This window comes from Epinephelus fuscoguttatus, linkage group LG15, assembly GCF_011397635.1.
Source record: "Epinephelus fuscoguttatus linkage group LG15, E.fuscoguttatus.final_Chr_v1".
Taxonomy (NCBI): Eukaryota; Metazoa; Chordata; class Actinopteri; order Perciformes; family Serranidae; genus Epinephelus; species Epinephelus fuscoguttatus.
Genome location: NC_064766.1, coordinates 38950367 through 38967156, shown reverse-complemented (window position 1 = coordinate 38967156; position 16790 = coordinate 38950367). Strand labels below are relative to the sequence as shown.

Here is a 16790-nt window from a genome sequence, read left to right as displayed (position 1 = left end):
AAAAACCCCACATACAATCAGACAGGCAGCTGCCATACCTCGCCATACCTAAATGACGCCTATGGCCACGGCTGCCTATAAGATTACCTGGATGATCGGCACTACTTCCGCATCTTGAGGACCATCGAGCAGGTGCACTAGAGGCTTACAGCAGCCAAGCACGACCGAGTGCAGCTGAGCGGCTACCTTCCAGTTTAGAGCTCTGCTTACTTGAATGGGGATAAAATGATTTAATCACGCGGTGCTTCTAGACTTTCTGACCAAATGGATCAAGTCATGATAGTGAAACGAGTCTTTTCGGGGGGGTTGTGATGCTCAAAAAGAATTAATCCACTAATTTACAGATGTCTATTTTGCCATGTAAGTCAATGGGAAAACGTCTTTTTGGGCCCAGTGGCATCACGTGACGGACCTTGGAAATTGCAGTACTACTGTTTGGCCACTACTAAAATTGGCCGGCACACTTCCTGACGGCCTGCATGGTATTAATGAGAATACTTTTCAAATCTTGATACTTCAAGCAAATGTGTGCAAACTCATACTTTGTCAGTTTTAATGCATTTTGCTTGAAACCACTCACCTGGTAAACACAGTTATATAAATAAGATGAGATAATTTAACTTCCTTCATCCAACTTGACTCATTTCCAATTTAGAAGATGCTCATAAAATTAAACATTGTGTAAAAATATGATATATATCTATACAGTTAAGTTAAAATGTGAAAGTGGAGACATTTTTAAATAAATGGAGGTGCAATAGGTGTGAAGCATCTCATTATAAGATTAGAAGAATGATAAGATCACACATGATGTGGTTTGACAGGAACCTGACTGATGATAGGCTCACGTTCAGCCCAGTTCAGCCAGTCTGAGGCAGCGTCACACCAGTTCATGAGACCAGTTAGCTTCAGTGAGTGGACACAAAAATCACCACACCACGTTTGAATGTAAACAGCTTGCTCTCTCCTTCACACACACACACACACACACACACACACACACTGGCCCTACAAGTGGCCCGCACAAATTAGCCTCAGCAGGAGACGCATTGCCATGGCAACCATGGCCCTCCCTCTCCACACAAAAAGGGGAGTGGAGTTCTGGGTTTGAAAGCCTTTGTTTGACTCAGTGGTGGCAGAGTGTGTGTCTGTATGTGTGTGTCTGAGCCGGTCAGTGTGTCGCGGAGAGAGACAGCAGCTTTGGGAAGTTTTCTGTCATTTTCCTGTTTGTCTCTGATCTGGCAAAACCTGAGGGAAGCAAAGCTCAGAAGGACGATGCACGGTGAGACCTGATGCATGCTTTTTAAATGGGAAGCGGTGCATTCAAGTGCGTGCTTGTTGCACAAGGTTTAAAGCATCCAGAGGAGGGTTTTGGTGCTGTGGAATGAGGTGAGATGCAGCCGGTTGTGTTCAGCTACATGACAGATGCATAGAGCGAGTTATGCATCTTTCCAGGCTTTTCAGGCAGCTTGATTTTCTGTCTTCCGCACGCAAAAGTCCAGTTTCTTTTAACTGAAGGAGGTGGCATCTCAAAGATGGGAAAGCTGTTTTGTTTTTTTTTTGCAATTTTTTAAATCAGGTCGCACATTAAAAGAAAACCCAACTCTGACCATAACATGTCATCTTTCTACTGAGCCAAAGAACCAGGAGAAGATGCAACATCTCATCCCTTTATTACTTTAACTGCAAGACAATCCCATCAGTGTCATCTCTGCTGTGTAGTTTTATAATGTCATGTCCTGAACGAACAGACAGTCCCTCTGTTTCCTGTTTGTTGTCTCGTTAATTGGACTCGAAGGCTTTCAGAACCAAAATGATCCACATCGAATTTCAAGAAGGAAAAACAAGACATCTGACTTGAGATGGAGCCTGCAGGTCTTTAAGCTTTGTAAGTGCATAATTGTTATTATAATTGAGCTTGGAAGGCAAAACGTGATTGAGTTTGGATACATAATGAGGAAGTTAATGACATGATAATGAGGAGAAAGTCGTTTCTCTGATGATTGCTTTTTAAGGAAAGCTCAGTTGTCTTGAGAATGGGATTTCGTTTTGAGTCAAAGATTACAAGATGTCACTGCTGTGGATCCTTCAGTATGTCTGAAATTAATCTTTGTGATGCTAAGATGAGACAAAACGTCAGTTATTTTCCTCACTGAAGTACTCTTTGGTGTCAGATGTATCTTAATGTATCTTTTCTTTTGTGTTTGAGTCCATTTTTGTGCAAAAATGCCAAATATTTGTTTGGGTCCAGCATTTCAAAAATGAGACTTTGCAGCTTTTCTTTGACTTATAGCTTTGTGAACATGGAAAATCCTTTGGGTTTGGGACTGCTGGTCAGTGAAAACAAGCAGTCTTGAGATGTCACCTTGGGCTGTGGGAAATTGTGATGGCCATTTTTCACTGCTTTTGGACATTTTATAGACTGAAACACGAGTTGAGTCACTGAAAGAATAATTGACAGATCAGTCAATAATGAAAATAAACAATAGTTGTATCTCCAGGCCAAAGCTGCTCTTTGTGAAGCCTGTTGATAGTGGTGAACAACCTGCACAAAAATCCTGTTCTTTTTTATTACAACTTGCACAAAGAAAGGAGGTCATTTTCTACGCAACTAATGTAGGCTTCATTGTTTTACGATATCTCTGTCTGTCTTAGTATTTATTGGTTTCACCACAGCGTCACTACCCCTGCAGGTTTCCTTTGTGTCAATGATGTTTTTGAGAAATTCAAACCCATAGAATCCTCTACCAAACTGGGTCAGTCTTAAATCCAGCAGGGTCAGGGATTAAGGTTGGATTTATGTCCCTCTATGAGCAGAAAACATTGTTCCAGGGATTCCCCAAAACTCAGTGAAGGAGCGCCTACAGAGCAGTGAGAGATAATCCCTGCTGGCTCCCACATTCAGACCTGGACGCCAAGAAGCAAACAAGACTTCTGACAAAGAAACTCAGAGGTCTTTGAGATGTGAATGCTCTGTTAGATGTTCTTAGTCCTGTTTAGAGCAAGAATGTTGATCCTTTCAGTGAGCGAAGGTCTTCCAACGCTTCCAAATTTGAAGGTAGAAAAATGCATTTTATGTCAAATGGTTATCAGGCAAAAATGCCAAATATTCTCTGTTCCAGCATCTCAAATGTTGGATCTGTTTTGGACAACTGGTTAGACAAATCAAGCAGTTAGAAAGTGTCACCTTGGATTTTTATGACATTGTGTTCGGACGACTGACTCAGATTAATCTGGAAAAAAAAAAGATAAATTCATCCACATTCAACTCCTCAAATTTGACGTTTTCAGTACAGTTAGTGGCAGAAAATCATTTTGGTGCAAAAGAACGTATAAACTCTGAAGGGAAATTTGATATTATACCAATTCTTTCCTGAAGAGAACCAAAGGTCGCCTGCGGAAATGAGAAAATCTTATTCAGTATTTTCTGGGTAATGACATCCATTTGAAACTGGATTGATTGATGTAAACTACATGTTATATTGTTTTATAAAGTCAAGAAAGAAAATGTTGCTGTTCTCTACAAGCTTGAAAGCAACTCAACTGATGAGCTTCACAGGGCAAACCAGTACACCAAGACTTGTTTAAGAATTTCAAATGGGAGTCAGTGACTCAGCTGACATTCTGATTTGACCGTATTGTGTTTGTGCCACAAATATCAGCCTGTAAGGTAAATCTTTCATGCTGGAGCATATCTCATCCTCATTTTCCTTACATCCTCAGTTGCACAAACCTACAGAATTGGATGAATTCATGCAAAGTCTTCAGAATGTGGGAATATTTACTGAAAATGACACAGAATTTAAAAAAAAACAAATAAATGCGGAAGATTCAGGATCATGAAGCATTCAGGCTTTCGGTACCTTCGTACTGGTGGTGAATGATGGACAGCTCATCCTGAGTTCACTTGTCTTCCGTGTCTTCCGTGTCTTCCCCTGTTGGTTCCCAACCCCCTCGGGAGCGAACTACCACGCCCCCTTTTGTCCTATTGAATGCGCGAGCTCTGAGTCTTTTAGCAGGGAAGTTGGGCTGAGAAAGACACTGGGTTTACCCCTCAGGCCATTGTTGTAACGCCCCCGTAGAGGCCTGAGATGGTCTGGATGCTGATTTACATCAGTGCTGTTGTTCTGAGCTGATGGATTGTCAGAGCGTAGCTTACTTAGTCCACAACAGTTATACTCAGCATTTTACCCAAATGCACAAATTTATAATGAATACAATTCTGAAACTGAGTGAGAGCTTTCATTTCTTACTGGATCAAAGGACATGGCTTGAGGAGCTTAGCTTCCAAACAATCCTAACAGATTGTAAAAACCTTGAATTCTACACTACATGATCAGGAATATTGGCGCAACCGAACATTTCTGTCATGTGTGACAATTAAACAGGTCCATTAATCTGCTGCTCCAACAGCCTCCACTTGTCTGGTTTCAGTATTTTCTCCAGATGTTGAACCTGCTGCAGGGATTTGTTCCCATTTAAGCATTTTGGGTGATCAGGTCTGGCTCACAGTTGGTGGTCCAGTTCATCCAGAGGTGGTGTTGGATGGGGCTGTGTGCAGGCCAGTCAAGAGCTTGGTTTGTGCACTGAGGCGTTGTTATGTTGAAATAGAGTTGGAAGATAACTGTCGTCTAAAATCCCATTGTATATCATAGGAATAATATTTCTCTTCACTGGAGCTAAGAGGCCTAAACCATGAAAAACACATATTCTCATGGTCTTAGACAGTCCAGATTTATTAGTAAACATGAACAACTCTCTCCCAAATCCAAAACGTAGAGTCCTAAAACTGAAATTAGTGATGTCATCAAGTATAAAGTCTGAAGCTAATACCCCTTTTCCACCAACATGGAGTTAGTTCCATTCCAGTTCCCACACCTAATGCTGAACTTTTCAGAGCATCTCAACCAAAAATAAATTGGTTCAGAACCAAAAAAAAGTCAGTTCTCAGCTGGAACCGAAAAATAGCAGGCGATAAACTTTTTGTAAAATATTCAAACCTTGAAACTAATTTCTGAAGCACAAAGGCTGTATTCATGTCACTTTGAGCTATTCATCCTCACGTCAGGCAGCTTTAGTTTCTCCGTTATTAAGAACCCTGAATAGAATGGATAAAATGGACTTTTCTAAATTAGAAAATGTCATAGCTGAAGTGAGAGAGCAGAGTCTCTTGGGCTGCAGACCTTTTTCTATCTTTTAAATTGACACAAAGGCAGCGCTTTGACACAGCATGAAACTTCTCCAGATTGTGTCCCAAGGACTGAAGTAAAGATGGAAAAGAAGAAAGAAGGAAAAATTTAATTCACAAGGTTTGTCAGGCAACTGTATTGACTCCCAAAAAGAGTAGTTGTTGACATCCCAGGAGGAGTGGTTGCCAGAAAGAGGAAACGATAGAGATAGAAAACAGGAGTCAAAGAAAGGCAGGAGGCAGAGGGCAGCTTCCTGACACCGCTCGGCTTTGTACGCTGCGGCCCGGCCGTATGCAAATGTCAGTTATGCTAATGAGGTCCTCTCTGCGGCCGGTGGTAGTTAAAGGGCGCCATTCAATCACCCAGTCAAGATCTGGTGGTGAATTGGCCTCTCTTCATCTCAGCAGCTCAAATGGCCTATCAACGGGCTATCAGGGGAGATGGGCGCTGAATAAAGGGGGCATTACGAGCGGGTATGAAAGTCCCCTCTTATTCTGAGCCCCCCTACGCCCACTGAGGTTACAGGGCGAGAAGGGTCCCCGGGAAAATGGTTTTCACTGAATGCACTTCTGTAAGTAATAATGGTATCTCAATGCCAAGTGTGTCTTTTGGAGGGTTTTGATTTGTTGCTGGCTGTTGCTGTCGTACGCACTCCTCTCTCTGAGATCAAAGTCGTGACTGAGTGGTATGCAGTGTTATGTATGTGACGGTCTGGACATGCGTTTAAAGGGATGAAAGTGGGGTGTGGTTTAGCTGTAGACATCATATGACATAGTTTGACTGATTCAGCACTCAAAGGAATTTATGGACATTTTTATGCAGTTATTGAGCCTCTTTTGGCTCATAGTTTTGGTTTAAAACATACAAACTGTTTCAGTCTCGGTGTTTCCAGCTGCACCAGGCAGCTGTTTTCATCGGACAAGCTTGGATAAACCCACCGTACACTACCTGCTTAGCACTAGAAAAAGATTTAGTTTTGTTTTTTGGTTGAAATAACCACGTCAGTGGTGATTCAATATGCTAGATTGGCTAAAAATATGCCAACAGGGGTGACTCTGGCGACAGGTGTTCATCAACAGCCTGACATTGACCGACAGCTGATTGTCGGCTTAATGTGTGTCAGAGCCCTTAGTCAAAAGGCATATGTGGCATATACAACAGTTTTCCTGGTGAAAGTCCTGTGTTTGTTTGACCCATTCATTCACACTGACCTCCCAATGAGGACTTCCTAGCTTTTTATGCTACCTATGAGGTCATAACATTAACCACCACCCACTGTGTGATGTTTTTGAATTAGGGAATTCCTGGATGCTCCATGAGAAAGAATCCTGATTTACTTTACATTGGGATTTGTTATGTAGTGCGGCCATGTAATGCTGGCACATTTTGACCCATGTGGTCATTTCACATATTTCTGTGAGACCGGGTTGGCGACATTACATTTATCGCGTGGTCACCAACACGACTCCAATGGGATGATCATGTTGCTCTGTATCTGCTGGATGTGGAAATAGACAACCGTTTCCTAGAATGTTTGACACAACAGCTTTATAAAGTGACATGTCAGGTGTTGTGTTTTCAGTTTGTTTCACTTGTACCCCTGATGGCCAAAAAAGAAAGAACTCACCACAAACCATATTAGCATTTTGTTTCGTTTATACTTTTCGACCCAGAATGCAAACATCAATACAGAACTGCTCACACTTAACTCTTTAACCCCAGTAAAGTACCCTGCATAGTAACACTGCCAGTGCTCTAAACCTGCTCTCAAACAGTAATGGAGTCAGAATATAAAAATCAATCATTACAGCTGTGAAAAAAATGACTTCTACGTCAAACACTGCTGCACGAAAGGATCACATTGTGTATGGCATCCTGCATTGACTGGACTAAACAGCAGAGGAACATCAATGAAAGTGTCCTGTGGTGTTAAAGTGTCCTGTTGTTACTGAATGAAAACCATCAGCTGATGCTGCAGGATGCTGTTGAGGGTTGTTTTTTGTGTTTTAGGGTCTGTTTTTTCTATTTATATTTACTATATTTTGTTTTTATTATTTATGACATTTTTGTCCCATGAAACCAGCAGAAGCATGATAAGAAACAAGATGTTCTTCAGTGATAACATGTATAAAACATATATATTGTCATGTATTAAATGTGAAAATATACATGATGTGCAATGAGTAAGTGTAGAATTGAAGTGGATTTACACTCAACTCCTGAAGTGCTAACGAAGAGCTTTGAGTATGTTCTTATGTACAGACAACATTGTTCATGTCCATAATTACTTGACATATGTTCCCATTATTTAAATGTTGTATAGGGCCTAGAAGTGGCCATTTCAGATCTGAATGAATTTGATGGTCTTCTGCCAAACAGTAGTTACGTTTATCCTAACTTTCCACTATAATTGTCTGCTTCTAGATGCCTGACCAGTTTGACCAAACGTTGGTTCTGAACCAGCTCAGATATTCCGGCATGTTGGAGACCGTTAAGATCCGACGCACCGGCTTCCCCATCCGGAGACCTTTCCAGGACTTCTGCTCCAGGTTTGTCTCTGCACCAACGCAGATATAGGATTTTTTTTTTCTTCCTTTACCTCTGGAGGCACTGCCCGTAGTTTTTTGACTAACGGAAGTGCAGGGGCCTCGGGGATCGCCCAACCCCTTCACTTCCGGCGGTGCCCCCAGGGAATTGCCTTGTTGTTTACAAATACTTCCAGGTAGAAAACCGGCAGAGTTTAGCTATATATACATATATATATCTATCTATATATATATATATATATATATATAGATATATATATCTATCTATATATATATATATATATATATAAAACATAACATTACTATCTCTGTGTGCACGTTTTATAATCAATAACATGGTTATCGTAGATTAGCTGGGCTAACCGTTAGCTGTGTCTGTAGTAACTCAGTAACTCAATAAACGGTCCGTGAAAAAAATATTTTTTCCAGCGGATATCTTAGTTACAGCATGATTGAGCTAGCAAAGCAGTTTTGTGTTGCTGTGTGTGGTATTTATTCAGTTTTGGGAAATCACGATGTCTAGAAAGCATCAGTGGCTGCAGCTGACAGGGACAGTTAGCAAAGCTAACATCAGGACGTCATCTGTTAAAAGCCTCCTGTTGTCGGATATGACATGAAACTACTCCAGTTAGCTCAATCATGTTGTAACTAAGACATCCGCTGGAAAAATATTTTTTTCACGTTGACGAGATGGCGTTTTGGGTGGAGCGGTCACCGTGGACGCGGAGCTTGCAGTTTCTGTAGGTACACATTTCCTGGGGACACCTGCACGTCTCGGCACCGCCCCCTCCATTGTGATTGGCTAAAGCGCAGCATCATTCAAACTCAAACCCCCCCCCGAATCGTCTTTCACACAGGGCTGCCGACAGATTCTACAATGTAAATTGCAGAATCTGTTTTAAGAGATTAGGGGCATAGCAACAACTGATCGCCAACAATCAACTGTTGCTGCCACTCAAAGGAGTGCATTTCCCATTATAATATTAAACCTGTTAATAAAGTTTGAGTAACGTTAGCTGTGATTGACAGTCAGCCCTGTCAATGTTTGTATGACTCTGTTCAAGGCACAACAGGTAAACAGAGAGACAGAGGGGCAAGGAGCGAATCAATTTGCTGCACAGCTCCACAATGAAATGGAATTTTACCCATTTTAAATAGTCAAATTTGTTGTACAGTTGGCGGTGTTTGGAAGGTTCACGCAGAATTCCTGGAGGAACTGTCTTTTATTAATAAAATTAAGATGCACACAAGATTCCTGATTCTTACCTAAATCACACCAGGACATCTGGAGTCTAACCTTCCACCTAACCTCACCACTTCTCCAGGTACAAGGTGTTGATGCGTGGCGCCATGATGCCGGATGATCCCAGGGGGAGCTGCATCCAGCTGCTGCACCTCTATGACAGCAGCAGCGCAGAGTGGCAGCTGGGAAAGACCAAGGTGAGGGACAGATGCGCTTTGCTTAAACCCATACTCACATCAAGGTCGTGTCCTGTTTTTGATATTTTTATTAAGATATACTTTATTAATCCCCGAGTGGAAATTCGATTTTTTTTCACTCTGTTGTCATATACACACACAGACCCGAAATACACACACATGCACAAACAGGAGCTACATATGCATTAAATGGAGAGATGTCAGAGCGAGGGGGGTTGCTCATGGATAGGTGTTGGGAGTTTGGCAGTGCCCACAAGGCAGACTACCATTCCACGCTCCATATTTGGTCTGGACGGGAACTTGAGCCAGCAACCCTCCGGTTCCCAATCCAAGTCCCTATGGACTGAGCTACTGCCGCCCCAGTGTGGAGGGGTCTTGTTGTATTGCCACAGGTCTCTAGTCTGCATGTCAATATTACATTTGACTGCATAAATTCCCCCCTTGAGAAATAAGAGGTGGATGTCTTCAGGGTTCATCTTGGTTGCTAGAGACTAAGATCCCTCAGAGGGCTTTTCCATTGGCACATTTGGCTGCACCGAGTCAAACAACACCACTTCAGTTTGCTTTTTTCATTGTTAGTTTAAAAGCACTGCATCTTGCCGAGCCACAGTCTGAAAGGACCATCTCCGGATTCAGACTAAAAGCGCGCCCAACTGCCTCCCAGCAGCCAGGCTTGGACCAATTTATATTCAGTCAATCCAGGCCTGGAAGGGTCTTGTTGTATTGCCACAGGTCTCTTGGATCCAATCTGTCTGTCACACGGAGTTTGACTCTGTAACATTCTTGTAACTGTCTAGTTTGACTTGAACAGAAAGACAAAGGAGAAAGAACAAAGTGTTCTGAGAAACTACACACAAACAAACATCCTGCACAGAAATTTGGTTTATTTTCTATTTCCAGAACTGGTCTAATTTATTTTTGAAAACCAGTGAAGGCTCCTTCGGCCAATTCAACAATGTGTTAACAACAGAAAAATTATTTTCCTCAGAATCTGTTCTTCCCACTGATTTGCATTTCCTGTCTATCAGTGGTGAAATGTTTTCCTTCTGCTCAGTTCTCTACAGTATAATTGACTTTTTCCTATCAGACCCTGAGCTCCTGAATGTCCTGCCGTTCGCGCTGCCTCTGGCTCACAATGGCTGATCCCTGTTCTCCTTCCTAATATGAATATGACTAGATGCAGATTTTTTTTTGCCAGTCCGTGTTGGCTGCACTCAGCTACCCTTAAGGCTTAATTTGGCCTCATGCGTCTTACAAATCCAGCTCAATGAAACAGAGCTCAGGTACCTGTGTGGCTGCCGGCTGTGTGTGTGTGTGTGTGTGTGTGTGTGTGTGTGTGTGTGTGTGTGAGAGAGAGAGAGAGAGAGAGAGAGAGAGAGAGAGATCATAAATAATTGAAGTCCAGAGCACCTGAAGCGAAGAATCCAACAGTTATTGGATCCAGTCTTCATCCCCTCGGTCTGCTGCCCTCTGCTTCCACTACACCGGATCAGAAAGAATATGCCTACAGTCAGTGTGTGTGTGTGTGTGTGTGTGTGTGTGTTTGAATGCTGGGGGAAATGACAGATGGGGGACACAGATCCCTAATCACAGCACGACTGTGTGAAGCTGCAAGAGGTGGCAGCAGTGGAAAGTGCATGTATGAGGGGGTGGACGGATGAATGGTCATAAGTGTGTGTGTGTGTGTGTGTGTGTGTGTGTGTGTGTGTGTGTTTGTCCAGATCCAACAAAACCACAAGAAACTGAATTAAGAGTCAGCTCCGCAGCACTCAGGTGTCACTTGAATGAGAAAATATGAGGTTCCACCAGTTTTAACGTGCATTTGTATGTGCACATTAAAACAAATCTGAATGTCTTAACCAAGGACACAAAAAAGCCCCGTTTCCACCAAACACTTTCGGTATGGTACCTTTGGAACCAACAGTAACCCTTCAGACATGGTACCCTAGTGTTTCCACCGCAAACAGTCCTCTTAAATGTGGGCGGGTTGTTGTCCCTCACTGCTGGGAAGGGTTGGGAACGATTAACCGATACGACCGAATATCCGGTTTGACAAGCGAGAGATACAGCTGCGTCGGTAGCAGCCTCCTCAATCGATACGAGTCAGCCAAGAATCCTTAGATGAATCGATTGTAGAGTCATGGGTATCGCGAGACTAGCAATCGGTTGACTGGCTTTAACAGTTTGCATCTCTAAAACAACGCGAGAGCCGGCGGCATGCTCCGGACCGTAGCAGGCATTAACAATAATGGATGTAAACATCAGCGCCAGCTTGACCGAGGAAGATGAGAAACAGCAGCTAATGCTGGTTGGATAAACCAGGGAGCAGCCAAGCCGCAGCAGAAACTAAAGGCGAATCCTGTCGGTTGTGGGTTGAACAAGGGGTCACAGACACAGACAGAAATACGTATTCATGTCAAATACAGCGGCCATAGTGCTCCGCGGTGCAAGATAACGGCTTACCAGCAACCGAGAAGCCCGGCTCCAGGCTCCAAGAAGTCTTCGTCAGTGTCATGACTGCCCAGAAATACCTGAATAGCTGAGCCGTAGCAGCACACAGGTATATGACGTGTCAGAGGAGAAACGAGCCGTTCACATTTCCACAAATCTCAGCGCACTTTAGGGACTGTTCTTTACTTGTCAGGGGAGGAGGGTGGCTGGTTGATTTTTATTTTATTTATTTATTTTATTTTGATCCCCCCTATGTTAATCACTTATTGATGCTGTTTTTGAAGTATGAATAAGTCAATAAGTAATTTATTCCATTGAAATATCATTGTTGTATTATAGAAAAGTGATTTATCTTTTTATAAATGACAGAGTGTAGCAAACACAGAGAAATAGTCTGACATGCTGTCAGTGATAAGCTGCTAGTCATCACAGTCCATGATATCAGCTAATAACAGGAGATGTCAGATTCTGCCCCTACATTGCATGTTATTATTTTATTCTGCTTTATGTTTATATTGTACAGCGTTATAATAAACTTAATTCCAGACTCAAGTCCATATAAGATACATACAAAAACACGGACAATACCATAAAAACAACACAACAAGTAGGTTTAAAACATTTAAATTTTACTTAAAGTTCACTTCACTTAAAGTTTAAAACTTCTTCTCATTTTTATAGCTATTGATCCCATCCAACAAAATGATTTTCATTCAGCAAGTCTTTTTTTGGTCCATGTCTAAAAATAAATACATTTGACATGTGATTTTGTTGTTGTTTGTCTTTTTATTTTATTTTTGCCAGTGCCATACAGCAACAATGCTTGGGGATGTGGTCTTTTACAAATTTGAAAATACTGTAAGAATGTCACTTTTATAGAATTGGCTTCTTTATTTTATAATGTATGATTAATGTTATGTTATGATTATGTGATTATGTTAAATGTTAACCATAGAATCATATCGAATCATATCGAATCGAATCGTATCGAACTGCATCGGTCGTACACTGTATCAAATCGTATCGAATCGCTCTGTATTAAAAATATATCGTTTTTGAATTGTATTGTAACCCGTGTATCTAGATACGTATCGAATCGTCTATCACAGAGAGATTCCCATCCCTACCGGTGACACAGACAGAAGTCTACGCCTTGTTTATCGTCCACAGAACGAGGCTGCTTGTTGACATTTTCAGAACAAAACAGAACGGACTGCAGTGTTCACAGCTCCCCTCCTCTCCTGATGTCAGCTCTTATGCTATGTCACTTTAGAAACATTGCTATGATATATATGATATGCAACGTACAAATGTAACACATCCATGGTTTGCAGTAATGTACGGTGCCAATGTTTTCTTCTGTGCTGATTCAGGAGCATGTCGGGTATGTTGCATCTGGGTTGGTCACAAGGCAGCAGTGAAATGCCACCATTTACCAGATTTACAAAAGATTAAGTGGCCCTTATTTTTTAATCATGTCTTTATTCATGTCTTCACTTTTTGATGAAAACATATATTGTGTTTGCATTTTAGTTTGCAGACTTTGCTTTAGATGTGGTTACCAGGGTGGGTGTCACACCACCTGACAGCCCTCTGCAGAGCCTCTCTCAGCACTGAATCACAAAGCCGTTCCTGCTGCTGCGACTGCCTGTAAACCGTTAAATCAATTCTATCTCCCTCAGAGGGATTCGGCTACTTTGTCCTGCTGCCTCGTGCGGTGAGATTTACATCGAGCCAGCCTCCAGTTCCTTTCAGTCGGCACATGTCCTGACTATTGTCTGGAAGATGTTTTTTGGTTTTTTTTACAACCTCAAACTTAATTTCCTGGAAGTGATGTGGCTCCTCTTGCTTCTCCTGTGGTTCTGTTCTCTCCACGGGCCTGACCTGTCACGGCAAGCAGTGCTTCCCAAAGGCCCCAAAAGCAAGAATCAAAAGTGCACCAAGGCTTAGCGCAGCCTTTGTTGTGCTAATTAGCATAGTAATGATTAAAAAGGATTACTTATTCAATTCATTGGGATGCAAATGTGTGCCCGTACACGAGGCCACATGTTCTGAGCATGTGTGATTCATGTTGGAAGTTGTTTAATAAAGTGAGGGTGTGTTTGAGGTCTGTATGTTTGTGTATGTTTCACTCTGTGTGTTTGTGTTTACCTGTGTGGGTTACATTATGGGGACATAAACCTGATCACACATGGTGGGGACATAAACCTGATCACACATTGTGGGGACATAAACCTGATCACACATTGTGGGGACTTACAAAGTCATCACCCACTGATTTGTGGACTCCCATTTTGAAGCCTCTAGTTTGGCATTTCAGCTGTTGCCATCTTGGATTTTTGAAGCCAAAAGTGACCGTATTTGAATGAGATGGTGTAACTGTGGAGGAGTGAGGGGTAGATCTGACTCATATGTGGTGAATCCTCACAGACAGCCTGTCACTCAAAGCAACCATGCCCTTAATTATGCGTAACTTTAAGCCTTAATAAAATAGAAATGGTTGAGTTATATAATAATTCGTCCCCTGTACAGTTGTCATGAATAGTAAAATTAGCTACAGAGACCAAAAACATTTTATATACCAGGCTGTAAACATGTTTGTTTCTACTGTAATGTTGGGCATTGTAACATGGCGATCTATAACGATTGACTCGCTTTTGGATCCAGCCTCAAGTGGCCATTTGAGGAACTGCAAGTGTAGCATAAGTGTGACATCTGATACAAGCTGACAGATGATATGTATGATATTACCAGACAGTGTGAAAAAAGATGATTTTTCCAACCTTAATGCCAGTGAAATGGTTACAAAAAAGGGGAAAGTGGATTTTAAGAGATTGCAGGGTGTCTACAGGTCCTTAAAAAGTCTTAAATTGTCTTGAGTTCAGATTTTATGACTTAATATTTTCGGTCACATCACGGTGAAAATTTCTCCAGCCTGACAGACCCAATGACTGTTTACAATTATTGGATAGACCTAAGAATTGCAGTAATAAATAGCATTTATGACAGCCATGACATTTTGTTTTTAGTGTGTTTATTTGAAAAGAGTACTTACACATGTCCATAATGTGTTTTTCCATTGCAGATTTGGTCTTAAATTTGAAATAAGGCGGTTTTAAAAAGGTCTTAAAAAGTCTTAAATTGAACTTGGTTAACTTAGAGAAAGTGAAATTAGGTCCAGAGTAATGAGTTGTTTTGCTGTGTTGGACATTTTTAATCAAATTTGTATACATGGTGGTATGTTTCTCTTGCTCTGAATACCTCTACCACTACTGTAGTTCTTTCCTTTTTACCTCTGAATCAATCAATCAATCAATTTTAGTCTTTCCCAACCTGACCCAACATCTGAATTCAGAGGGAGATGCTGGTGTATTTGTGCGTGTGTGCACATGCTGGGGCATGTACTGCATGTTTCCCCGTTAATCAACGTGCTCGTCAGTGACATCCAAATCCCCCCGACAAGTTTGCATTTCCTCCTGAAAATCTCATTAGTGCTTCACCGCTGAGGTATCAACTCTCTGTCACTCTGCCAACAACACACACACACACACGGTACATCATTCAACAGGAGAAAGGCAATCTGTACTTCTGTACCCCCGTAGCACCGTGACATTTCCCCACCATCTCTGTCGCCCGAGACCATGTCCCATATCTCATTTTCCTCCTCCCTAATCGGATTAACCCCCAGCATCCCTCAGTGGGCCCAGTTTCTCTATCAATGGACGACAGCTTGGCTCCTATAGCGGGCAGCTGCACTAAGTGCTTGTAAGATCTGTCTTTTCACAGAGAGATGTAGCCGAAATCACTGGCTGCAGTAATCTGCAGTCTTTAGCAGCGGGAACAAAAGGAGAGGAGGATCTGAATTTGATTTATGTCGGCTGCTTTGTTCTCTTCGATTGTTGCTCTGGAAGGGGGTGTCTGTTAAATGGTAATGTTCTAGAAGAAGGAGGAACTGTCTCTTTTTAATTCTGTTCACTTGTAAATTCATAATATGTGTGTAATAGAGTGAATGTAATGCGTGACCTGTGTTAAGGAGAGGCTTGGAGTATTATATGAGTGGAGATTATGTGTTAATATTCTATTCATTACTGTTTTAATACCAAACAACAGTCTCCATTTTCATTGTGATGGTTAAAGCATATGGAAAAAACACACACAGTACACACATGTATATACTGGAAGAATTTAATATACATACTCTGTATAATTCATATCTTCACTTATTCAAATATAAAATGATAGCAGGACTACTTGATTAAGATATATATGTAATATTAATATTTTTTGTAAGGCAAAGATAATTGGTAATTACACTGACAAGTGCTTTTATTACATTATGCTTTTCATTATTTGTAAATATTACTTTCTCTCTGTCTGCTTGTTTCTATGTTCATGCCTATTTTTTACATGTTCGAAATCAGTATTAAGTATCTACAAATATATATTAGCTTGGCACTCGTAAATTGTGTATTATGCGGATGTGTTTGAGATGTTTTTTAACCCATAAATGTCATGTACATTTTCATTTAAGCTTCAAACAAACACATAAAAAAACTGCTGTTATTGATCTTGAAAGACATCTCTTCATTCTCCCAACTGCTCCCAAAGTCTACAGAGTTGTCAAAGTTGTACTCTGACTTTTCTTTTGTCTGTGCATGCATGCTTTAAACATTAATTTAAACTTTGTTTCAATGGAGAAAAGTGTTCATCTTCAGCACTGGAATCAGGGCTGGCACGATATCAGATTTTCGAGTAATGATTATCATCTCTAGAGGAGACAGAGATAATGAAATTATCACAACAGTTCTAGAAAATTTGAATAATGATAATGCTGTCAGTCGAATTTATCTTAAACTTTGTCGTACTGCGTTTTGTCTTTTTTTTTGGCAATGAATTACACTCAAAATGTAAGTGTATGGAGGTGGAGAGAGTCTGCAACCATAACTGTACAAAGGTGGACAAAATAAACAATAATACTTCATGGATAGTGAAAAGGTGTTGTGGGAGGGAGACAAAGGAAGAACAGAAAGAAACAGAATAGTATCACACACATATTATCCTATGTATATTATTTATATAACATCGATAGTTGTAAATATCGTGGTTATTGTCAATACCTGTATCATGACACCCCAAACTGGAACGTTTATCTGATAGACAGTGA

General features: G+C 41.2%; 1 protein-coding gene across 2 annotated transcripts in view; it reads left to right on the top strand.

Moving 5' to 3' along the window:
- The window catches only part of myo10 (myosin X), a 178596-nt gene that overhangs the window by 145343 nt on the left and 16463 nt on the right, over positions 1 to 16790 (top strand). For both annotated transcript variants that reach the window (XM_049598466.1, XM_049598465.1), the window contains exons 20-21: positions 7614 to 7738; positions 9061 to 9175. In XM_049598466.1, coding sequence (XP_049454423.1) covers positions 7614 to 7738; positions 9061 to 9175 — 240 coding nt within the window. The remainder of the gene's footprint in view (positions 1 to 7613; positions 7739 to 9060; positions 9176 to 16790) is intronic.